Source organism: Xiphophorus couchianus, chromosome 20, assembly GCF_001444195.1.
Source record: "Xiphophorus couchianus chromosome 20, X_couchianus-1.0, whole genome shotgun sequence".
NCBI lineage: Eukaryota > Metazoa > Chordata > Actinopteri > Cyprinodontiformes > Poeciliidae > Xiphophorus > Xiphophorus couchianus.
Genome location: NC_040247.1, coordinates 27,049,314 through 27,073,903, shown reverse-complemented (window position 1 = coordinate 27,073,903; position 24,590 = coordinate 27,049,314). Strand labels below are relative to the sequence as shown.

Here is a 24,590-nt window from a genome sequence, read left to right as displayed (position 1 = left end):
TTTGGATCAGGCTTCCTATCAAGCTATAAGAATGATAGAAAACATGCTAACAAAAAGCCTCAGACCTGCAGCCCAGGCGGTTCTAGACAGAAGTGGCTCTTTGGCTCACGTATGTAGTGGATACATTTTCCCAGTAACTATTGCAATAAACGATAATATTGTTGTTTTATTGTTATTTATTACCTTCTCAAGTAATATATCGATAATGGCATAATAGCACAAGTTCGCCCAATAAACGACCAATAAACTTTCATTTGGTAAAGTTCATTTTACAGTTGAAGCTGAAGAATAAAACATGACAACCAAAAACAATAACTGAAATGGAAATGAAAACCACACACAACCGAAACCGTAAATGAAATGGATAATGGTGTTTCTGCAAACAAAATTGCCCTTCACAAAAATCACTGAGAAGGTTCACAATGGAAGTTATTGAGCTCCACTTAATTATCATTCAATTAATTTATTATTGCGACAGGCTTATCTGAGAGAAAAATCACTTTGTAGATGACAGAAATGTTTTGTTTGAGAATATAATGTATCCCAAAGGAATCAGGCTCAGTTAACACATTTACATTTATTTTAATTTAAAGCTGAGTAAAGTTCACACATTCTTTGAAAATGGTTAGAAGAGTTTATTTAAAAAACAAACAAACATTAAAACAGTAGAAAACACAAAGTATAAGCAGATGTCTTAACCTAAAAACAAACATCTTTCATTTTCTAGCATCAAGTATAAAGACATTTTGCATGTTCACAATACCTGTACAAGGGTGTGTTGAGAACACAAAAAGCAGAAGGATACAAAGGAACGTCACAATAACAATACCACTTTAAAACGGTGAGTTTGAATCAGCCTTTTGTTTGTAGATAAACTGAGTTAGTGAGAGATTTAGAGAAGCGGAAGACCCTGGGGAGACGCCTTGCTTTTCTCATTTCTGGTGTTGTGGCCTAAAAAAGATCAAACGGAAAGGATGACATCATATTTTGCAGGTGAAGAAGGTTCACAATGAATTGGAGAACAGCAATGCTTTAACTAGACTGTCTGACTGCAGCATTTTCTTAAAGCTAGGGTGAAAAAGAAATTTTATGCTACCAACAAATTCAGAAAGTTTCTTCCTTTTATTTAGACTTTATAAGACTCGAGTGGTAGCTGAACAGTTTTCAGTCCTCGGTGTTCAACTCTGGTCTCATTTTGCACCACTTTCAACAGAAGACCAATATGAACTGAAGGGATATCAGCCAGAAACACACACTGTGACTGTTGTAATGCAAAAAAAAGAATTGTCCCATTTCACCAGACATAACCTTAAGGTGTATATCCAAAATACAACTATGGCCCTTTGTCTGCACTGATGCATGGGACCCATATGCCAAAGACTGGCTTTGTACATGTTTGGCACCAAACAACAAAAGTGTGTGTGATTTTCAAGATGCAAGCTGAAACATGGACTCGTTTGACCACAGAACACTTGTTCTCTGTCTTTCAGTCCATCTGAGATCACAGGGTTGACTCCAAAGAACTTAGTTGTGTTTTTAGGCAGAGCTGATACATGTTTTCCTCCTTATGTAATAGTTTCCTGTTTCATTACTGCTACCTGATTCACATTTGCTTCCTAATCCCAAACCCACGTGGCTTCTCTACACCGCTTTCTGAAGTTAGTCCAGTTTCACGTTTTGCTTTCTAGATGTCCAGAAACCTACTGTTTGCAATTTTGCACTAATGAACGGACAGATATTGGCATGAGACATTTGCCTTCATAAAAATAGTTCTCCAGTGGGCACAGCTTTCCCAATCATGAAAGACTGATAACATCATTATTTTCAACATAGAACTACTTGAACTTTTCTGTATTTTCCCTCCTCATTTCGGGTGAGTTGTTGTAAATAGTTTCTAGATTTGTGTGACTGTTCAAAATAAAGTTATTCCATCAAAGTTTTTTTTTTTATTGACTTATTTTAGGTATATACCAAAAAAGAAGGCGAACCAAAGACTTTTAAATGGTGTTATGTGTGGTCTTAAACTTAACAACATCAAGGTAAAATTGCACAGAAAAGCTTTTTTTAATATAAAACCCTTTCTGTAATGCTTGATATCTTCAACAAATTAATGACAATATTAATACATTGTATGAGCAAACACAAAAACAAAGTCAAACATGAGCACAATGCTTCATCATTCCCACCTTTCATCATTCATCCAAGCAAAGAGATGAACATGACGACGCCCATGAACTGTGTGAAGAGGATTAGTGGAGTGAAGAAGGACCACACTGGCCACAGTGCAATATTAAAGCTGCAAGAAAAACAAAACAAAACAACACATGTAATCAAACTTAACAGATCTGCCACTGAGTGGCTAAGTGAGCTTTTTACAGGCTGTCATTGCAGAGCATGCAGAGATGAATATTTGGAGGAACTAAACTAGCGTTTCCCAACGGGCTCGTTCAGAGAACGGCAGGGGGCGCTGGCGGAAACTTTTACAAAAGGGGGGCACTGAGATTCCTTTGGGGGACGTTTGCTTGAAGGTAAACTTTACAAATTAAATGCACAACAATACCAGTTTAAACTTTGAGCAACTTGCTAAAACGGTGTTGTGTAACATTAAAACATGCTGCAACTGTATCGTAGCTCTTCTTCTCTTCAGTGTTTCTGTTAGCTTCTTGGCGCAGCTCTGTTCTCCTGCTACTGGTAGCTTCACTGCATCAGTTCAGCGTCACACTGGTTGATGACGTTGCTGTGATTCACTTGTCAGGTCGTGTCTGATTTTCAAACATTTTACGTTTTATTGAGGATTTTTGTACATGCTGTATGTTTTGGCAGTGCTGTGATCATGTCAAAGCAGCAACTTATGTTGAAAAGTGTTTTGATGTCCGTCTGAATGCTGCCCGCTTCCATGGAAGGACAACGGAATGTCGCTCTTATGAACATGCAATTACTAAAACCACGATACCCTCACTGAGTATCCCTCAGAATAATGAACCAATATAAATAAAGAAACCCTTCCACGCTCTCTGTTTATTTTAAAGAATTAATATCGGTGCTGTAAGGGATACGGTATGAACCGGTAGTACAGCACTTCTGAATTTTAATCATCAGGATACCGGGATTTTTTCCGTTGTTTTAAAAGGTTTACGTCAATCTGCTTTTTTTCGGCGATATGCTTGCAGACTGCTTTGCACCTTGTGGGGTAAAAAAAAACCATGCACATTGCGCAAAACTCTGAATCAAGAGAACCAGGACTTAGAACGGAGCAACGAAGTAACTACAGTAGATGTGAATCAGAATCAGAGAATCCGGCGGTGAATAGTGAAAAATCAATATGAGTGTCAAATCAGGTGAAACAGAAAGATTACTGGTGGTGAGCGTCAATACAAACGAGAAAATAAAACTAGAAACAGGAAATAAACTAAAGAGGATATAGCAATAAACCAAGGAAAGATAATACTAATCATAGGAAAATAAATGGAAATGAATGAAGAACAAAATGCAAGAATAAACTAAGAAACTAAAGTAAATACAGAGGAATAAACTTGTATGGCAAGACCTTTTGAGCAATAATTAGTACAAAGAACTGTATGGCAAGAACAAACAGATACTGTTTTCAGATAAAAGGTAAAATAATATTGTTGAAGTGCTATGGGCAAGGTAAATGCCACGTGGGTGAAATTTTATAGTTGAAACTATAAATGGAAGGCAGCTGCACCACAGAAGCACTGAAGAGAAGAAGAGTTATGATTGATATAGTTGCAGTTCTATTCATGTTTTAATGTTGCAGAGCTCTGTCTTTTTGGAAATAGATCAAAGTTTAAACTGGCATTGCTGTACATCTTTTACCTGGTAATTTTGTGCAATAATTAACAACTAACATCAGAAAATTGCGCAGAACAGGAATATTTTTTTTCCACTCTGATTGGCTGCTGTTAGGCCTACTGATTTTAAGTTGAATGTCCATTCATTGCATTTTTTGTTGACGCCTGTAGAAATCATTTCTATTCACATGGCTTTTTTGTTCTCTGGGAATTTATTTTGTATAAGTACAGAAACAACCATACAAATCAAAACATTAACAATAATGATAGTAATATTAATCATAAAATAATATTCAGTGAAAGTATTCTACATCTTCTTTGATGGGGGGCGGTGAAGAATCTGGATAATGGATAGGGGGGCGCTGGCCCAAAAAAGGTTGAGAAACACTGAACTAAACACTATTATATTATGCAATGTAACTGGGAAACGTAGCCAGTAAGTTACTAAAATTAAATAGCAAAATAAAATTGAATGAATTATCTGTAATTTATTTAACTATGTGATGAATAACTGCAGCTCTGGAAAATCTAAAATCTAACCAAAAAGTTAAATTACCGGTTCACCTCAATGTGTTACAATACACAAAAGTTTATGTAGTTCAGTTTTGCAATTAAAAAGTTTCTCCCATACAGTATTATTGCATACACAGTGATTTATTTCAATAATTATTTCTCACCCTTTAAATAAGGACAGCCTGAAAGTTCAGTTTATTTTAAAATAAGAATATTGCTTTAAGCCAAAAACAAAACTAAACAAGCAAAAAAAAAAAGTTAAGAACTACTGTTAGCTATTTTTGCACACTGTATAATATATGCGCTAAATACTGCTGAATCAAATCATCAGTGTTGGGTGGCATGGAGCTCATGGCTCCGCTAAGGCGTTAAGGAAACCCAATTTACTGTAAATGTACGCTTCAGCTTGTCTGCATTGTTGGCTTTAGTGTTTCTCTTCCTCTTGGCAATGCTGCATAGTTTTTCTATGAAGTTTAAGTGAGGTCAATTTCCTTGTCAAATAAGCACAGTGATACCACGGTCAAGTAACTATTGGTACGTTTGGCAGTGTGGGGACATTCCAAGTCCTGCCAGGAAAGAACATCCGCAGCATCGTCAGCTGGTGGTGTGTCAAGTTTTGCCCAACTGTGGCTGTTTTTGCTCTTTTTTTCCACACTAAATACCTAAAAGTATCCTGTAGTTTTTGGCCGTTCTACGTTCGATATCCTTTACTTTTCATCCCGAAACCCAAACACTAGAATATATTTACAGGTTACATTTTTTAAAAAGGCTTGAATCAAAGGCTGACAGCAAAAGTCAGCACCTCTTTAAAATCAAACACTCCCACAAAAGTCGGCTGATATTATTGATTTATTTGAATGTAAACTCTGTAAAACACTGATGTTCATGGATGGCTGAGTTAAATCAGGTATTTGCAACAAAAAAAACCAAAAAAAAAACCTCCCACCTACACAGACACTATCACTTAAAACATTAACACATCAGGGACTACATCAGCCACTTTATTCATCTACCACATTGTGCTATGTTACTTCTGGTTATCTTACATCTTATTTTATTGCTTGTTTGTTGTTATGATGCTGGCTTTCAGATGCTGTTTCAGCATGTTGCAGCGTGAGTTCGTGAGGACGGAAATGTCAAGTTGGATCTATGTTAACAATAAAGCTGACTTTGACTTTTGACTTTGAAAATCTTAAAACTGCAAAGAAGTGACAGAAAGAAAACAAAGGGGATATTCAACCATTTAGTAACATTTTTTTTATTATCCTCCACTCTTGGTTCTGAGTTTGCCTAGAAAGTACTACATCCCTATCAATGTCACTTTGTACATTTCTACCCTGGCAATCTGATTTAGTCCTGGATTATGCTGTGGAAGTGATCGTGGGAGAAAAATTGTACCAAAAAAACTTGTTATTGGAAAAGGTTTGTTAATTTGTTAGATTTACCTTTATAAACATAAAGTCTTTACAAAGAAAATAGCAAGTTAACAGAATATACTGGCCTCTTAATCAAGTTAAACTAGTGTTGAACAACTATATAACCCTTGTTTTTTTAATGCAAACCTATTACTGTCTTGAAAGCAAAACTCTACTAACAAGACTTTAAGCATTTTAGTACTTGGGCCTCAAATATTCTTTAGAATTTTTTTTTTTAAATATTGTGGTATGTCTTATCAATCTTATCTTGTGTAGTACAATTTTTATATTTCCTACTATAAAAAAAAAGGTCATTTAAAGGGGAAATATAGCTACTTTGGATGGGGAATTTTTTCTATATTGCAGAAGCAAAAATCTGTCCTTGAATTTCAGATGTTTTAGAACAAAATGCAGCAGTATCTAACATTCACATGTACTGGCATTTTTCTCTCCCTTTCTGTGTGTTTTACCTGCATGATGCAGCAATAAAGGCTGCGGTGGTAATGGGAGGAATGGCTGGATACTCCTGGTCATAGTGCTGAATGCCTTTGAACCACTCAAGGTACACAATGCAAAACATAGCCAGAGACAAGCAGATCCCAAGGAGTATCAGACCGACGTTAAACCACCAGCTGAAAGAACAAGGAAAGGTGCATTTATTCCATCGGCTGTACAGGTTCAATAGAAACAGAGCAGGGTATCACATCATGTTCTCCATGTCGTATCATATGTCAGTGGCTTCTTTTGTATTGAATCCACTGTTCCAGAAGTTTGTGAATAAAAAAAACTAATGTTTGACAATGACTAAGCACTATTTGATCAGAGTTCCTTTCTTAAAATGTGAATGTCTGAACTTGACAAATATATATTATATAAAGAATAGAAATAAACAATCCTTCATCCTTTTAAGCTACCTGTCACAGCAGAAAATAAAGATACAATGTGGTAATTTTATCCTGCGCTTTAGTGTACACTCCCATAAAATACACTTTTTAAGAAACCTTCCATTCAGTCTTCCTTGGTAGAAGTCTATTAGTACGTCACATCGATCTATCTATTCTTCGCAAAAGTTTTCAGAGCATATAAGATCCGATTAGTCCACTGCCTGCTACAGGTGACCTCTTAAACCTTCTGTAAGATTTATCACAAGAAAAAGAAAACAACAATAAAGATAAGGAAACATGCCACGACGCTACATGGTATTAAAAGCCTGTCTAAAGAGATGAGTCTTGAGCTTTGGGGTCAGAGGTGGAGTGAAGGTGTAGAGGGAGATTGTTGCAGAGTCGAGGTGCTGCCACTGAAAAGGCCCAGACACCCCAATGCTTTAGCCTAGTTTTTGGGACATCTAATAAAAGTTGGATCTCCCTGAAGAGTAAAAGGTTCAGAGAAGTAAGGTTGGGCAAGGCAGTTATGAGCTTTAAAAACAAGCAGTAACATTTTAAAATCAAATTCTAAAAGGAGCAGGAAGCCAAAGAGGATAAAACAGGTGATATGCTCACATGTAGAGGTGTTGATTAAAGGTTCAGAGCACGATAGGACTTCAACTTGGTGTTCTTTTGCAAATACACAGCATTTCATTTGTACCAAACATACATTGTACTACCAGATGTATTCCTTTGTCTGCCTTCACACACATATGAACCATTTTCAAACCATAGGATTTAGCATCACCCTTTTCATCTTTAAGAGGTTTTTAATTTTTAAATCTTTTTTAAGAGATGGGACAACTTTAACCTAATGATTTGGAGTGGTGAGCAAATATGTTTGGTGTGCTTTTGTCAACTGTGGCCCAAAAGTTCAACTTTGGTTTTATCAGACTAGAACACATTCTGTCACCAGGTTTTGTGAAATTTCAGCCAAGCCTGGGTGTTTTTTTTTTTTTTGTTTAGGGTTTTTCTTTTCCCTGCCGTTTCGCAACCAGATCCCTTTCCTCGGATCCTCCAGTGTTGCTGCCACCTTTTCTGGCAGTCTGCTTGACAAGCTCATGTCTCATCTTTTTATAAGTTCAGGAAGAACATTCAGTTTCTGTAATGTCACTGTCCCATTTTGTATCTGAACTTTTAATGACTGTCTTCTTTGTACCATTGTTATACCCACAATGCTTTGCTTGACAGACTGACACGTGAGTTGACGCCTTTATAAAACGAGATCCTTTGGAACTTTTCTGAAAACTATGGCTTTAGCTAAAAAAAATTTTAATGAGTATTTACAAAAAAAAAAAAACAACCCTGGTTCACTTAACCTTACTTTAAATGAATCGGATAACTGTAAATCATGACAAGATGAACTTGAAAACATCAAATGTCTAAACGAATTAAGTAGATCATGAAAGATTTCCACGCCAATCCAACCAGGTTGCTGCAGCTTTCAATTCTTGTACATTTTTCCTCAAGTATGGTAGTTTGTTTTTTTTGTCGAATTGCACAAGGTCAAAATGAAAGCAGTTTTCTAAAATTATTTATCTCACCTTAATTTTTGTCCTACTGAGTTTGACAGAGGTGTATAATGTTTGAGATTAACTGTGGTTTACCAAATTGTAAACCTACCTTCAGAGAAAACTTTTTGAAAGGCTAAAGATAAGACAAATTGTCTTGTGATTTTAAATTTGCTGTGATTTGGCAATCCAGTTCTCAAACCTTACCCTCCTTTAATACGTTTTTTTTTTTAGCAATTTTGTTCTGTGTTTAATCTCAGCTTCACCAGATTTAATGGCTAATTCGGGATTACCTTCCTAATAATGACTCGTATATTATAATCAGTATGCCACAGTGCAAGAGATGATCTAAGTCGGACTTTAGCAAAAATGAGACATGAATATATTTTGAGGAAATGTAAAGCTGAAGGGTCAAGAGCTACATACAGGACACAAAGCATAATGTCTCTTCTAATGGAAAAAAAAACCTGGTAGGCAGTACATGAACATATGCTGAATGAGTTAATTACCTTGTGTAACGGATCCTCTTTGATCATGATGTGTAAATGTTTACTTCTCTGTGTAATCTATATTGTAAAACCATTGTATTCCATATTATTAAACATAGTGAATAAAGGACCCTAATATTACAAGTGTTTGACTTGATCATGTCCTTTTTATTTAGTATTACAATTGCAGAGTAATTATAAGAACACTGACTGCTTTTATTTATGCTTTAGGATGTAAAATAGTATATCTGGAAAGGGGCTTGCTTTTTTGTCACTTATCTACACCACTTTAAAGCTATACTGTCTCTATAGTTACGATAACATAATGTCTTCATGCTTCTGCTCTGATTTGGGTAAAAAATATCTTAAAACTCACAATGCTAAAGGAAGAAATTTTATGCCTACTAAATCTGGTTTTGACTTGTGCTAAAGTATTTTTGGGAATCGGTTTTACCTTTTGACATCATCGTTCTCCACAATGACGTGCAGGAAATCTGCATAGTAAGTCACAGCTACCGATGCCACGATCCAGAAAACGGAGTGCTTGTTGATGCGAGGGAGGGGCTTCAGATCTTTTTCCTCCTGACCTGAAAGGTGACACGTGTCAAAAGTTGGAAAAGTGTAGCAACTTAATACATCCGAGAGTAATTTTGTTCCAAGAAGACTTCAGTCTTCTTGGAACAAGAACAAGAACGTTTTAAAAACAAGAACTTAATGTGGATTTACCTTTGTGGATCTAATGCACCTTGGGTCAAAAGTATTCCTACAAATACATACCGTACTTACAAACAACATTAATATTTGCCCAAATGTCTTTTTAAGAAGTGGCTGATTTTTGTAATCATCAAGCATCTGTTGTAATTCTGTAATCCTGGCAGAATTGGTAAAACTCACTTAAACTGATTGTTTCCAGGCACAGACCACTATTCCCAAATAGTGGTCTGATGATCCCCAAATCCTGAAAAGTTTTAAGATTACATTTGACCCTCTTTATTCACTCCAAAATTAGTTAAAATGATTGTTCTGTGGGCAAATCTAATTCCGTGTCCAAGTTTCAGCCATCTGACCCAAACTCTCACCCTCAGAAACGGAACGATTGCTTGGAGAAGTCGGGCTGAGGCTTTTCGACCTAAAAACACTGCACACACTGTCATGCATGGTGGTGGTAGTATCATGGAGTGAGATTTGATCACTGGCAGCAGGACTGGTGAATTGCACATTATGGGTGGAATAATGAGGACAGACAACTTTCTCCAAATCATACATCTTTAATCAGATGTAGATGAGTTTGGTCGAAGTTTGGTTTTGATGATCAAGACAAGGATTCCAAACACACATCAAAACTGCTTTTGGGAAGGATAAACATGGACCATAAGGCTAACATGAATTTTCCGGAGTGGTCTCTAACTCTACCCTATTGAAAACCTATAGATTACACAGTTAAAGCCAGGTATGTACCAGTGCACACACCAGTTTAACTGATCGTTGGTAGTTTTCCCCAGAGCGTCGGTCAAATATAAAACCAGAATTCTGCCAGAAACGTTCTGATGGCTAAAGAGAACTCTCTAGGTTCTCTGTGACTTGTTATGGATCATTTAAACAAATATTAGTCATGGTGTATGTCAATTTTTGAGGATGTAACCTCAATTACATAAAATCTACTTTCAATTATTGTTGTATAATTATGCCACCACAAATAAAAGCCATTATATGTTTAATGTTTATAATAATAAACAGTAAACGCTCATAATATGACATTCAAATTGATGGGTGGATGTAAACCTCCAACCAGAGCTGTATACTTGAACTTCAAAACTTTCAAAAAGAATATATATGTTATTTTTTTACTTTTCTTTTTCTTTACTGTTGTGTAACCAGGTTATTGTGTGTTGCAGATTTCTGCCCAGGTCCCTCTTGAAAAGGAGATCTAGGTCTCAATGGGGTTTTACCTAGTTAAATAAAGGAAGTAAAAAATTTTTAAAAAGTATCAGTATCGATGAAAACTCAAAAGGAAATACTGGAAAGCTACGAGAAACAGTGTCTTATCTTATAGTATGGCTTTTACAAGCAAATGTGAGCTTTATCTTGCCTTAACAGAATGTGCAAATCTCCTTCTGTCAGATTTAAGCAGCTTTTGAGGTGAAACCGATAGGTTTCTTGAAGATAATCTTGCCTTTCGGAAAGCTATTAATCTCTATAATTTACTGGCTGATTAAACGTCTCTGAGCCTGTTTTTGGCTGCTGAAATGGTTAGGCATGCTGGACTCCTCTGTGCAGAGTTCCCAATGAACTCACTGGCCTAAAAAACATAAGCTGCACTAAGATTTAAAGTTTAGAAAAAATATGTATAGCCATTGAAAAACATCTTGTCAATCACCCATAGGAATATATGAGAGCAGTTTCTAGATCATATATAAGAGTTGACAAAGTTTCTGATTACAATTAAAACAATTATGAATTGCTGGATTTGTGCCAGTGATGGCTTCAAAGCTAGAAAATTGCCCACTTTCCTAAAAAAAATTATTATTAATAATAATAATAATAAAACACAGGAAAAGAAAGAAGTAACATTCAGTAGTGACATCCATTCTGCAATCTAGTGGAGGACCAAGATTTAATTGATAGCATGTTTTTAATGTAAAATTTGGTAAAAGACTGTAAAAGATGGTCTAACTCTGAAATTTGAGATAAGGATTGTGGTAGTCAGATGAATTGAGAATGGTCATTTTATGTGATAAGCATTTTTCTACCTCATACATGTTTTCACATCGTGTAAACAACAAACCTGAATATATTTATTTTACTGGAGTTTCGCTACAGACCAACATAGACTTACAGCATAATTAAAGGGGAAGCACTGATTTTACAAATAAAAATCTAAAAAGACTAGTCTGTATTAGTACAAGATCTGATTTACTTTGATACCCTTAAACGAATTGCTTTACAACTAACTGACTTCTGAAAGCCTATATAAGACATGCTTAAGGATGATTAGGTTACTGAACAATTTTCCCGAGATGATTGTCCACCTAATATGACAACTATTAAAAGGAAAGCACTGTTCAAAGAAAGCCGCAAGAAGTTCCATTTTGAGGTCAAACAAAATCATTTGCTTCAATGGTCCGACTACAGTCCAGACCAATTCCATAGGTAAATGTAAAGAAAGGTTTGAAGATTGACACAGAGGCTCACTATCCAACCAACTGAACTTGAGCTACTTTTAACAACAAAGAGCAAAAATAAAAAACTATTTAGCAAATAATAGTTTTAAAAAGTACTGAGTGGGCCATATCATTTTCCTTCTACTTCACACTAAAACACACATTTGTACTGGTCTGTCAAGTTAAATCCTAATAAAACATATAGAAATTTGTGGTTGTCAGGAGTGACACAATCGGAGCATGAAAACCTTTGCAAGGAATTGTGGGCAGGATTGCACTGCTTGCAAAATCGCAATAATCCCAAAATGTTTAGAGATGCTTACTATAGCATTACAAAAGCAGCCAGCCACCTTGAGACGTGTTTAACCTTCCTGAATCTCTCCCTATTGTTAGGCCAAATAGGGAGTTATCTATTCATTCATTGCTTTGAATGAATAGATTCAAAGTTATCTATTCATCACTTTATGATGAATAGATAACTATTCATCATAAATTCAAAGTGATCTATTCATCATTTTATGATGAATAGATCACTGGGCTATGCAAGAGGTGTCTAATTATTGTGCCTTTTGTGTCATGTACATGGTTTATTGCAGTGAGGGGAAACGGTGCATAAAAACAAAAACTGTCATAAACCCACAAACTAAATTACTTCCATGTCAGCAGTACACATCGACAGAGGCAGCAAGTTAAAATGACTAACATTAGACTTTAATATAAATAAATATACATGTCTGTATTAATGCACCCCTTAACTTTTTTTTTGTTGTCTCATGTTAGCAGCGTGTCATACTACTGTGTCTAAAACTACTTCTCTAATGACAAAACATTTGACGGGAACAGACGGAGGGGTGAACGTGAACTGGTTACCGTCTTCCAATTCCAACGTTCCAACACACTGAACCACTTCAATAAGCTAACGTAGTTAGCCGGCGTAGCATTTTTAAGCTTACTCTTTTCACCATCGACGGCCGACGTCGTCGCCTGCATGAGCAGCTCCGCATCTCTCTTGAATCTGTTCCGCAGCGTCGCCAGCTCGCTGTCATTGAACATTTTTTTTTTTTTATTGTTGTTCTTCTTCTTCAACTCGCTTTAGCTCCGAAAGCCAACTGAATTGAAGACACTTCCTGTTGGGACGCAGCGTCGCTTGCCAATGACGTAAGAACGAGGACAGTTGTAGTTTTTAAAAAAAAAATTGTAAATACGTAATTACCATAAAAATACATGACTAAATTATTGTACATAATGCCTCTGTACTTTGAAAACAGAATACCTTATTGAATACAGTTAACATATTCATAAGTGTGACAATCATTAATTTTCTAAGATAAAGTACAGATTTTAGTAAGCTAGCTTCAAATTGTTTGTCTTTGATACCTTATAATTTAGCATCTCATAAATCTGAGATGCAACAAAATTTGAACTTTGCATTTCATAATTACAACTTAGCTTTCTAAAGAAAATGAACTCGACCACCTTTCAACTGATGGGATACACCAGAAGTCTCTCTTAACTTGCCATAACTATCCAATCGACTGAACTTGAGCTATTTTTAACAACAAAGAGCAAAGATGTGATTAATTTCATGCAGGGTAATTTTTTCCAAGAAAAAGGTTTACTTTATATGTTCTCTGCAGCATGTAAACAAAGGCTACCGTGCATCTTATCTATAAAGAAACAGCCTATCTGACTATCTTGTGTCAAACAGAAAATTAAGATTTTTTTTAATGTTATTTTCCTTCCTTCAGTAATTAACTTTACAGAATACATAGTAGCTGGCTATGTGCCACACCTCATCTTAAGTTCACTGTATACCTTTACATAGAGCAAGAATCTGACACGGTTGTCCTACTTCTGAACTCTCTGAAGGGAGAAATTAAAGCGTACACACTGATAAATAGCGAGTACTTTCTGGTTCAGTTTTATTTTAGCTGAAAAACAGTTATAACTGACCACCTTGGTGGTCAGGTAGTTAATCTTATAACAAGAACACTATTCCAGTTGGTTGACAACTAGAATAGTGCTCATCATTTGATTGCTAGGACCTTTTGACCCTAGCAACTTATGACAAGTTCCTGTAGTTTTATGGGAAGATATTTAAACTGAAAGAAGGCAACGTTTTTAAAACAACCCCATGCCTTCAAAACAGCAAAGATGTGATTAATTCAGTATCCTGTGTGGTCTGGATCAAAATACAAGACTTAAATCCAACTGACGCAGGCTGAATGAGAAAACAATTTTAATACTAGCAAACTTGAGTAACAGCTCAACTAAAACCCAGAGTATGCCATATAGTGTTACAGGTAAGTAGCGTGATGAATGAGCATCAGTGTTAAACCTTCTGGGATTAGAGGAGCTTCATAAAGCTGGGCAGGTTTACTCATTCTCTGTAAGTGTGTGTGTGTGTCCTTCTTTTTCTGCTTATTCTAGTCGTGGAAAATCAGAAAGCATTAAAACTTCACCTGAGGCTGACACCAAGCGTCTTGCTTCTATGGAGCTTCTGTGTCTCCGGCCAAGTGAACCCCGTTCGCAGTGCGGAGGAATGTGCATTAGCTTCGTCCCGTGTGAGAGTCGGATTCAGCTCAGGCGCACCTCTCCCTGCGTCTCTAACCCTGTCCCCCCTCCCCACGGCAACATCCAATCCCACAGATAAGGTGCCATTAGCAGCCTTCCGTTGCAACCGTCATTTTATACATTAAACAGAACTGGCGTGTTCCAAGCGTGCGTGTATTGATTACAACGACCAGGCTCACTGCGTAAAACCATTTAATCTTCGAAATTGTTCATTTGTATAAAAAGCCACCAAGGAGAACAGCGATAATAACGTTCATTTAAATCCATGGAGAACATGCTGTTAAAGGAGGAGTCTACTTCAAAAGCTTCACTCTGTCTTTTAAAACTCTAAACTTGGGGTTTTTGGTGACCTTTTTGTTGAAAAGTGCCAACAGCTCATCTTCCGTTTTGAAATTTCTGTCACCAGCGAAAGAGTAGTAGGCTGCCAAAACCTGCAAAGGACAGAAAAATAGACTCCTTACCCAATGTTAAGTTATGATTTGTATTTAAAGATGGCCACATTCAGGGTAGAGGACAGATGTCAAGTTGAATACGTGTGTCATGCAGACAGCTTTCTTTCTCACCTTCTTTCTGAGTCTTTTCACTGACAGCTCCTGGTCAGGCGACTCTCTCAGCACTGCCTTGATGTTTCCCTTCCAGTTGAATTTGCCTGTGTGGGTGATCGGAAACATAGTTAGGTTTGGTGAGGGTCATTTCCTCAGGGAAAACAAAGAGCCGACACTGACCTCTGCTGGAATCTTAATACAAAATATTTTCTTATTTCTTTGGCGACGTAATTAACAAGCCACACACATATTCATTAAAGTGTGATGCCAAAATGTGCCAGAACTTTAAGTGAATCTAAGGCCGTGTTACCCTGAGACATGGCTTGATCTTCAGTTTCCTCTGACTCTGCAGTGTCATCAACTGCAAAAGAACAATATTTAATATAAAATCTGAAGCAAATATACGTACAAACAACTTAACATAATTACGACAAGCATGCTTTGAGAGCACACTATTTAAATTTAAAGGAATAAAATGTTATTTACTCTTTATTTTCTTGGAAACTTCTTCAGCGCCGTTCTCAGTCTGGTCTTCATCTCCTTTGTGTTTTCTCTTTCTATCCTTCTTTTTCTGTTTGCCTGTCTGGCCTTTCTCTGGTTCTTCTGCAGTTCTTTTTTCATCTCTCTTGGGAGCTTTTCCATTCTTTTGCTGACGGGCCTCTTTGCGCTCCCGTTTGTTCAGCTTCTTCTTCTTCTTCTCCTCCTCAGTGTTCGACTGGTCTTCTTGGTGCTCAGTTCCGTTGGTGTCCACTCGGATGTCAGCCTCCATGTCGGCAGGTTCTTTGGTCATTTGTGTGGCCGGAGGAGACTTATAGATGGGTGATAAAAAATTAAGTACATTTTTAAACATTTTTTTATTTTTTTACATCCATTATTAAACAAGCAGACATATAAATTAATCTAGGTGTGCATATAAAAGGCCAGCGCTACAGAGCGCAAGGCTTCATTTCTCGTTGTAACATATAATTATTAAAATAGCAATACCAGCAACACTAGGGCTCAAGTAACATTAACACATTAAGTAAAGCAATAAAGTGCTTTTGTAGGCCCTTATCAGAATATTTAAATACAACTTATAAATATACTGAAATCTAAGCCTTCAGACATCTTTTATACAAAAAAGACATGTTTGCTTCTAACTGATCAAAAGGTCCAAAGCACAAAAAAATGTGGGACGTCCAAGCGCATGATGGTTATCTTGATAAAACAAGCTAAAATAACTTACACTGTCTGCAGCAGCAATTATGTCCCACACCTCCTCCTGTAGCCCAGTGTTTGATATTTTTAAACTGCTTCTCATCCAGTTCTGAAGAGAGAGAGAGAAAAAAATTAATGTATCACTGATCATGTGGTCTCAAGGCATTCATTCACCCTTAGCTTTCTTCCGTCATTTAAAGCACTTTAAACAAAATGAAAGATTTTAATGTTGTACGTAATACCAACCTGAAACTTTGCCTTTTTCCTCGGCACATTTTCATAACCGCTAACTTGGTAGAGCACATCCCTCAGCTTAGCGCTGACCCCGGGTTTGTTCATGGCTTCATTGATTCTCTGCATGACAAAAGCACAACAAGACGAGCATTAAGAGAAGCAACCCTCCTTACTCACGCATATGCTAATGTTCAATGAGGGCTGCTCACCTGTAACCACTGCTTCTGTTTCACGTCTCCTTTATTCGCCTTGGCCTCGTAACCTTTTCCACCGTATTTCTGATCCTCGCTGATACATTTAGTGTGGTTTTTGTAGTCCTCGCCCCTACGTGTGACACGACCAAGATGAGACACCATCTTAAATGTGGTGATGTGCCTTGCAAAAAAACGTTTCAAACACCTGGAATTCTTTTCACATTCTGCAATGTCCTGTTCCAGCCACTAATTATAATGTATTTTACTATGATTTTATGTGTTAGAATTGCACGACTCGTCACAAAACATGAAAGGAATAAGGTGCTCTGACACAAAATTGTGTAAATATCAAGAACACTGCATTGGCAGCATTACACTTAATATTGTGTTTTTTTGTTTTGTTTTGGTTTTTTTTAGTGGGGACACAGAAGCTGGTTAGAGTTGATAGGAAGATGAGCTAAATGGAGGGCAATCCTGGATAGGATCTGGTTTGGGATATGGGAGAGGTTCCTCCATGATAATGACATGAAGCATATGGCCAGTGTCATTGGAATTGTTTAAAATGAAGCACATTTACTGTATGCACAATACTGCATCTAAAAAAAAACCCAGCTGGTAAAAGAAAACAGTTATTACCAAAAGTCTTTTCCGCAGTCGATACAGGACAGAACTTGGCACCCACGGCACTTCATTACATGTTTATCGACTTGGGCTTTTTTCAAGGATTCGCCACATGCGTTGCAGGTGAAGAACACCATAATGATAAGCTTCTCTTCGTGTCTTCTTTGCCGTGGACTCTTCTCAGGCAGCCAACGTGCGGGATAAATTAATAGCACCCTGGTAAAACCAACCAAAACCGATTAAACTTACACGCTTAAATAGGACCAGGCTGGCCGTTTGCTCGGTTAAGCTAATGTCGTTTACCGTTAAAAACAACGGCTGCACGTAGCGACGGATATCAGTAAACTTTCGGCTTAAGCTTCGGTGAAAACCACGCGAAGCACACGTTCCTTTCCTATCAACTTTTCAAAACACACGTGACTTAAGAACTACAAGGTTAGCGTTCCGACGTTAAACGCATCTCAGAAAAACAGAGTTCCTGGCTCAACTGGACACTGGAGAATCGTCCGTCAATGCTACCGCCATGTTGTGAGTGGCTTTAGGTCAACAGTGCCAAGAATCGGAACACCTTCAATTTCTTTTTCTTCTTTTTTTATCAATTGCCCCCTTTTATTCTTTGCCTGGATGTAAACTTTTGAATTATTTTATTTGGAAAACTGTTTTCAATGCTACTTCCGCACTTGAGCGATGGGACGTGCCACACGCAATATGGCAGAAGAGCTGACGTATCGTTTCTAAGGGGCAAGGAAAGCATCTATAGCGTTTGGGCTTGTGACTGGAAAAATCTTCCGTAGTTTTATGAAGGTTTTTAAAACATGCTCCACGGTTAAAGTTTAAGCGTACAATTTTCAAGTTTTGTAAGAAAACTGCCACTGTTTGAGCCATGTTTCGATAGTTCAAAATGCGTGATGTACCAGGAAGTGACGCAGTGTTTATGCTGTAGTAAAGTGACCGATCATCCCAATAAAAGGTGGGGAATATTTTTCTTACAGTTTGGACTAATTTAAGATCTGCTTTTACCAAACGATTGACAATGGGGAATATCTCTTTGTTGAATCTCTACATTTTCGCAAAGTGTTGCGCGATGTAGGCTTACGTCACCTTCTATGGCCTCGACGCCACCTCGACTGTTCCGTCCAATTTTTGCATGGGTGGTCTCGTAGCTCAGACTCCGTATTCCGCGCTGTTGTTGAACGGTATAGATGTACATTATGATTTTTGAAAGTGCTGTTAGGTTACTAGTCAGCCTGAGATGCACAAGAAGAGGTCTGTGTATCCAGCAGTTGTTCTTGACTCGTGACTCTTGTGTTTTGTTTTTGTGGAGTAGTTGCAGCAGCTGCTTTGACCATGGACGCCCTGTCCGGCCACAGCTCCTATCTCCTCCAGCAGCTCCAGGAGCAGAGGATTCAAGGGCTTCTCTGTGACTGCATGCTGGTGGTGAAAGGTGTCTGCTTCAAGGCCCACAAAAATGTCCTGGCTGCTTTCAGTTCCTATTTCAGGTGCCTTGATGTCTTTATTTATTCAATTTGTGTTCAATTTCAGTGAGATGTTTAAAAAAAAAAACAGCAACCAAATGAGTACAGGTGCAACTCAACCAAATCATCAAAAAGTTCATTTATTTTAGTAATTCCATTTAACTTGAAATTCAGACATGATATAGAATCATGGTAAGATTTTTTTTTTAATACAAGAGTTATTTTAAATGTTTATTATTGTTCATTTATATATAATTATAGCTAAGAAAACGTGTACAATTAGATTTCACAACCTCTACACACTGCCTACATTTCTTCAATCTAATAGAGAAGCTGTAAAGTGAACAAAAGATTAGGGTGACGGCAAAGAGGCCTTCCAACCGGAGAGCTCATCACTGAAAATAAATCATCGCAATGCCAATAGAAACAGACAAAACGATGGTCAACAGTTACAAAAAGGGTTTGGTTGTTGTACGTACAAAGGTTGTTTTTTTTTTTTCTATTGATTGTTGAGAATATTCTTCAATAACTTTTGCCTTTTTCATTCTTTATTAAAATATAAAGAGAAACAGAAATCCCTCGCCCCCCAAAAATTAACCATTTACATTGATTTAGTATGTTGAGATATCTGTTGCATTTTCTAGCCGAATTAAACTTCTAGGCTCAACGAAGGTAAGTTTACAAGGGACTGAATCATTTTTATGATTTCGTAAGAATCTTTTTTTATTGGTCTTCAAATTAAAAATTTTTTGGGAAAGTTTGGTTGTCAATATCTCAAAGCCATAATCAACCAAAATAAAATCTATTAATATATATCACATTTCAATGAAATTACAGCAATAAATAAACAGTTCGATGGTATTCTAATTTCCTGAGATAATCCTGTACATGTTACTTGAGCTCTGGATTGATCTTTTCAGGTCTTTGTTCCAAAACTCTCCCAGTCAGAAGAACGACGTGTTCAACCTGGTGACCCAGGATGTCGGCGGCATCGGCCAAATGCTGGACTACATGTACACCTCCCATATCGACATTAATCAGGACAACGTGCAAGCTCTCCTGGACATTGCTCAGAGTCTGCAGGTCCCGAATGTGCAGAGCATGTGCAACGCTTTCCTCAAACCCTGCCCGCCTCCCGTAGAGATGCCTTCGTTTGCCCTCCCAGGCATGCTGAGCTCAGAGCACGACTGCCTTTTGGGGAGTAACCTGCCACATGATGTTGACCTCCACTGCCCGCCTGACCCCCAGAGGTCGGGCTATTACGGTGACATGGATCACACGAGGAGGATGCCGGGGACGGGGTCTCACAGCAGCTCGACGTGTGACGTACAGAGCGGCTCCCAGGCGCCTGCAGAAAAGCAGCTCATTCACGGTTACAAACTCCGTAATTTCTACAGTAAGCAGTACTTCAAACAAAGTGCACTTCAGACAAACAGCGCATCCTCAAATCAAGGGCCTCTGGTATTGGTGGAAGAGCAGCAATGTCAGCTCGGAATGACTCAGGGTGGCAATAGCGCTCCTGTGATTTTAGGAAACACGGTCCAGCCCAGCCCTCCTTGCACATCTGTAACAGCAGAAAAAAATGGCGTCTCTTCTTTGACCCCTTTGAATAATTTAAACACCCCCGCCTGCGACCCGACCGACTCCGCAATCAACAAGCCCGTGCGTCCCAAGAAGACCGTTTACCTGAAGAAATACAATTACCTCCGGTCTCAGAAAGCCTTAGAGGAGATGTGCGCCGAGTCGGTCGCCGAGCCCGTCCTCAGCTGTCCCAAAGAGAGCCTTCGAGGGGGGCCCGTTGCCCACGCTGAGGCTCCGGATGAAGCTCCGGATGAAGCTCCAGAGGCTCCCATCGGCAGCAGCCCTTTAGGAAGAGAGGAGTGTTCTGAGGCAGCAGACACGCAGCTTCCTAGTCCCCCACCCGGAAACAAAGAGGAGCAAAATCTGAAGCCTCAGTCGGAGCCTCCTCACCAAGCGGGGCACAAGCAGTACTGCTGCCAGTTGTGTGGGAAGATCTTCAAACATCCGAGCAACCTGGAGCTGCACAAGCGCTCTCACACCGGTATTACATGTCTGCACTAACGTACTTCATCTTTAACAATTCATCGGACTGTTTCAGACACAAACTGAAATTTTCTGCTTCCAGGTGAGAAGCCGTTCCAGTGCAACGTCTGCGGCAAAAACTTTTCTCAGGTATCCTCTCCGCCACATAGTCTCATATTTCACCTTTGTTCTTAAATAGTTGGGTCGTAAAGAGACACCGAGGGGATTTTATCTTACAGGCAGGCAACCTGCAGACCCATTTGCGGCGACATTCCGGAGAGAAGCCGTACATATGCGAGCTGTGTGGTAAAAGGTAGTACAAGTTAGTTTCTAGATCAGCTCATTTAATAATTCTCCTTTTCACTTTAATGTGTCGATTTTAGAAGCTTGTTAATTTACATGGTCCCAAAAATAACAATTGAGTTTTTTATTTATATTAGATTTAACTTGGCTTTCTTTGTTTTTTGGGGGTTTTTTCATAATGTCCAGAGTTGGGCACAATAAATGTTTTTAGAGCACACACATATATATATATAGCTCCTGAATTTGGAATTTATGGCTATGCAATAATGATCGGTATACTATCAAAACGCAGTGACACCTGTCACTAAAAGATTTCTTGGCACTCCAGGTAGATTTATGTAGCAGTAATTTTTTTAATCACAATACCAAAATATCATTTTTTTTAAAAATCCGACCTTTAATTTTTTTAAGAAAAAAATTCAATTTTGAGAATTACTTCTTTTTTTTGTTTAATACCCAGTAGCTCAAATGTTGGCACCATTAACAAACCCTTTAAAATATGTGCACCTAAAGTATTATTTATTTATATTTTTTAATGTTGATCACATTTTCTGGGGATTGGCAATCCATGACTTTTGCTTCTTGGGGGTATAAAAAAAAATGACATGACAGCGATGAATTTCCTTCTGATCCATATGTTTTTCCCACTGTGCATAGTAAGCATGGTAAATAACTAATACTTAATTTTGTACTTGTCCTCACTAACTAAATGTGCTCAAATTAAATTTTTATACAATTTTTATAGTGAGATGAAGCCACTGCAAGAAAAACCAAATTGATAAGGCATTTTGCACATCTAAAAGATGGGTGCTGTCAAATGTGTCCGTCTGTACAAATTGGTGTACAGTTTGGGATTGTACGCAGCTTTAAGCTAAATAACAGATTTTAATGTTAGCCGAAATCATTGTTTGCCAGCTTTACTGCATCGGGGGACGTCCAGCGTCACAAAGTGGTTCACACAGGAGAGAAACCGCATCTGTGTGACATATGCGGCAGAGGTAACGTTACATCTCTCGGCGTAAACAAACACGTTTTTGTCGCTCACATGTTTCTTCGCAGGCTGAACTGAACTTGTGTCTCTTGCTTAGGATTCACCAATTTGAGTAATCTCAAGGAGCACAAGAGGACTCATGCAGCAGACAGGACATTCACCTGCGATCAATGTGGAAAGTCCTTCAACACACACAGGAAGCTGCTGAAGCACAAGGCCCGCCATACTGGAGAAAAATCCCACATCTGTGCCACTTGTGGTAAGGAATTACCTTTTACCAAGAGATTAGATACAGAGTGGTTGTTTTCTGGCTTTTTTTTTTCACAATTACATGAATTTCCTTTGTGTCTGAGTAACCGAATGCATATTTGTAGAGCATATAATAATTAGTTTTTGTTACCTGTCACTATATGATCATTACGTAAAGTCTAAGATAGTGGTCATGATAAATATGATAAATAAATCAGTCAGGAGGAGCTTCAAACGATAACGTTCGCTGCCTGTAATTTGTTTCTCGTTCATATCATTGTGATGCAATAAACACACAACCACAAACCCATCCATTTATCCAGACAGGGTGTAGGAACAGAGATCCTACATGTCATTTCAAAGTATTGAGAAGTATTCATACATGTCTACTAGTCTAAGTATATACCTTGAAAATGTTACTTTTCTCTTATGAAATCCCAGCTGCAGAAGTCAGACTAGATTCCCTTTAGTTTAAATAAAATAATAAGCTAAAAATGTGTTCATAAGTAGACTTAAAAAGCGGTTAAGGTGGTAGAGATGAAAGTTCAGTTTTCAAACTGATTACAGTGTATTTAGTTCTGTTGGATAGAAACGGTTTTTACTTCTCACTGCAACCATTGAAGTTCTTCCTTTCTCTCTCCGTTTGTCCGTTTTATCGAACCTCAGCTCCCCCGGGATGACGAATCCCACTAAAACTAGCGGCTTAATGTGAAATCCAAGCGGTCTTTTATATCTACGGTGTTTTCCTTCATCCAGGAAAGCGCTTCATTGACTCAGGAGACCTTCAGCGTCACATACGATCACACACTGGTGAGAAGCCTTACATCTGCAACACCTGCGGAAAGAGCTTCACCCGCTCCGCCATGCTGAGGAGGCACAGCAACATGCACTGCAAGGGTCCGTCTGTCCCCAGCCCGACCGCAGCCAGCTCTGAGCAGACTCAAAATTCGAATGGATCGGCCTCGTTTACTAAATCACTCCGCCGGAGTAAACCATCAGCTGCTGCAACCGACCGGCAGTTTTCTGCCGTCGTGCCTGACACAGATTTAGGGAAACCCTCATCGTGCAGTCCTCCGCCCACACAAGCAATACAACCCATAGAGACTCCAGGACCCAGCATGCACCTTAACCCCGCACTGACCTCCCTTCCAGAGCTGCGCTCCCTGGTTCCCCATCACCTCCTTTCGCCCGGCCACCAGGAGAGAAGCGTCGCTCTGCTGCCCGCCGACCGCCTGAAGCTGAACAAACCCACTCAGGAAGCCGTGTACGGTCCGTACGTGGAGAACGGCAACACGTGTCTGGACAGAGACCCCGCTGGCAGACCCTACCTGGCTCCGTCAGACAATCCCTGCGGTTCCTTCACGGGGTCCGGCAGGCCCCACAGGTCGAGCGAAGGCCAGTTTATCTCCAGTGTGACTCTGTGGGGCCTGGCGATGAAGACGCTGCAGAATGAGAACGATAACGACATGGAGCAGTAAACTGTTGCGTCGTGCTTCAGCACAGGAGCAGCTTAGCCACACTTACAAGTTGCTCCGTTCTTTAAGGTTGACTTCATCATGTGAACAGTTGCTTTTATCTCAGAGAAAATTTCCATCAGAGTTACTACAAGTCAATGAACTGAGAAACAAACCCCAAAAAAATCCTAAACTTCTGAGAGCTCTTTAAATACATGGGTGTTGTTTCTGTGGTAACAACTCAGTCTGAATGATGAAACGGCAGATGTGTAGCTGATGACTGCTCAACGGGACGCCCACTATTTACTAAGATGTGCCACACTGAACCTTTAATTGTTTACTAGAAAATGAATTACTGTTATATTGGCATGAAAAGCCTGTAATGAAGCAAAATGGTTTATCTTTTACATGCAGCAGTGCACTTTTAAATCATTGCTCAAGACAGATGTATTTTCATGCGATATTGAATATCAGGTAACAATAAACCAGCTGTTTTTAATAAGAGCACTTCTCTGCACTATTTTCTCGTCGATTTCAAATGAAAATCTTTGTGACTGTATGAATCTCCTTCATCAGGTTATCTGGCTTGGAAACACGTTGATCAGACCCAACAATACATACTCGCGATCATTGTATATGTAGAGTGAACTTTTAATGTTTTAGCATGTCAAGGCATTTTTGGGCAATTTCATGCTGAACGCATCAAAACTGGCTTTGGATTGGATACATTTCTGGAAAGAATCTGACTACACCGCGATTGAAAATGGGTGAACCACACTGGAATTATTTTTTTTATATATATATTTTTGTACAAAGCAATTTAAATGAGTTCTACCAAGATAGGTTGTCAAATACCCACCTAGAATTAGAATTAGCTCTTTGGCAAC

The 24,590-nt window shown here is 38.5% G+C and overlaps 3 protein-coding genes across 6 annotated transcripts; 1 reads left to right on the top strand and 2 right to left on the bottom strand.

Moving 5' to 3' along the window:
• Nucleotides 1–227: 227 nt before the first annotated feature.
• Nucleotides 228–12,979, bottom strand: tmem128 (transmembrane protein 128). The gene is made up of 5 exons (XM_028002939.1): nt 12,777–12,979; nt 9,117–9,249; nt 6,211–6,372; nt 2,187–2,296; nt 228–951 (listed from the first exon to the last, which is right to left on the bottom strand). Exons 1-4 carry the CDS (start codon nt 12,874–12,876, stop codon nt 2,197–2,199), a joined length of 495 nt encoding a protein of 164 aa, XP_027858740.1. The 5' UTR covers nt 12,877–12,979; the 3' UTR covers nt 228–951; nt 2,187–2,196.
• Nucleotides 12,980–14,572: 1,593 nt separating this feature from the next.
• Nucleotides 14,573–17,708, bottom strand: lyar (Ly1 antibody reactive homolog (mouse)). Its single transcript, XM_028002938.1, has 9 exons — nt 17,492–17,708; nt 17,204–17,404; nt 16,583–16,697; nt 16,386–16,493; nt 16,168–16,248; nt 15,429–15,750; nt 15,253–15,303; nt 14,961–15,046; nt 14,573–14,828 (listed from the first exon to the last, which is right to left on the bottom strand). Exons 2-9 carry the CDS (start codon nt 17,323–17,325, stop codon nt 14,691–14,693), a joined length of 1,023 nt encoding a protein of 340 aa, XP_027858739.1. The 5' UTR covers nt 17,326–17,404; nt 17,492–17,708; the 3' UTR covers nt 14,573–14,690.
• Nucleotides 17,709–17,859: 151 nt separating this feature from the next.
• On the top strand, nt 17,860–24,210 carry zbtb49 (zinc finger and BTB domain containing 49). Of its 4 annotated transcripts, none has more exons than XM_028002936.1 (8): nt 17,860–18,158; nt 18,516–18,687; nt 19,584–20,725; nt 20,810–20,856; nt 20,946–21,019; nt 21,925–22,007; nt 22,098–22,259; nt 23,006–24,207. In XM_028002936.1, exons 2-8 carry the CDS (start codon nt 18,536–18,538, stop codon nt 23,725–23,727), a joined length of 2,382 nt encoding a protein of 793 aa, XP_027858737.1. In that variant the 5' UTR covers nt 17,860–18,158; nt 18,516–18,535; the 3' UTR covers nt 23,728–24,207. The 4 variants fall into 4 exon arrangements, with proteins under 4 accessions (XP_027858737.1, XP_027858738.1, XP_027858736.1 ...); XM_028002935.1 differs by lacking the exon at nt 17,860–18,158 and adding an exon at nt 18,297–18,384 and having other exon boundaries at nt 19,608–20,725; nt 23,006–24,210; XM_028002934.1 differs by lacking the exon at nt 17,860–18,158 and adding an exon at nt 18,297–18,384 and having other exon boundaries at nt 23,006–24,210.
• Nucleotides 24,211–24,590: the final 380 nt, after the last annotated feature.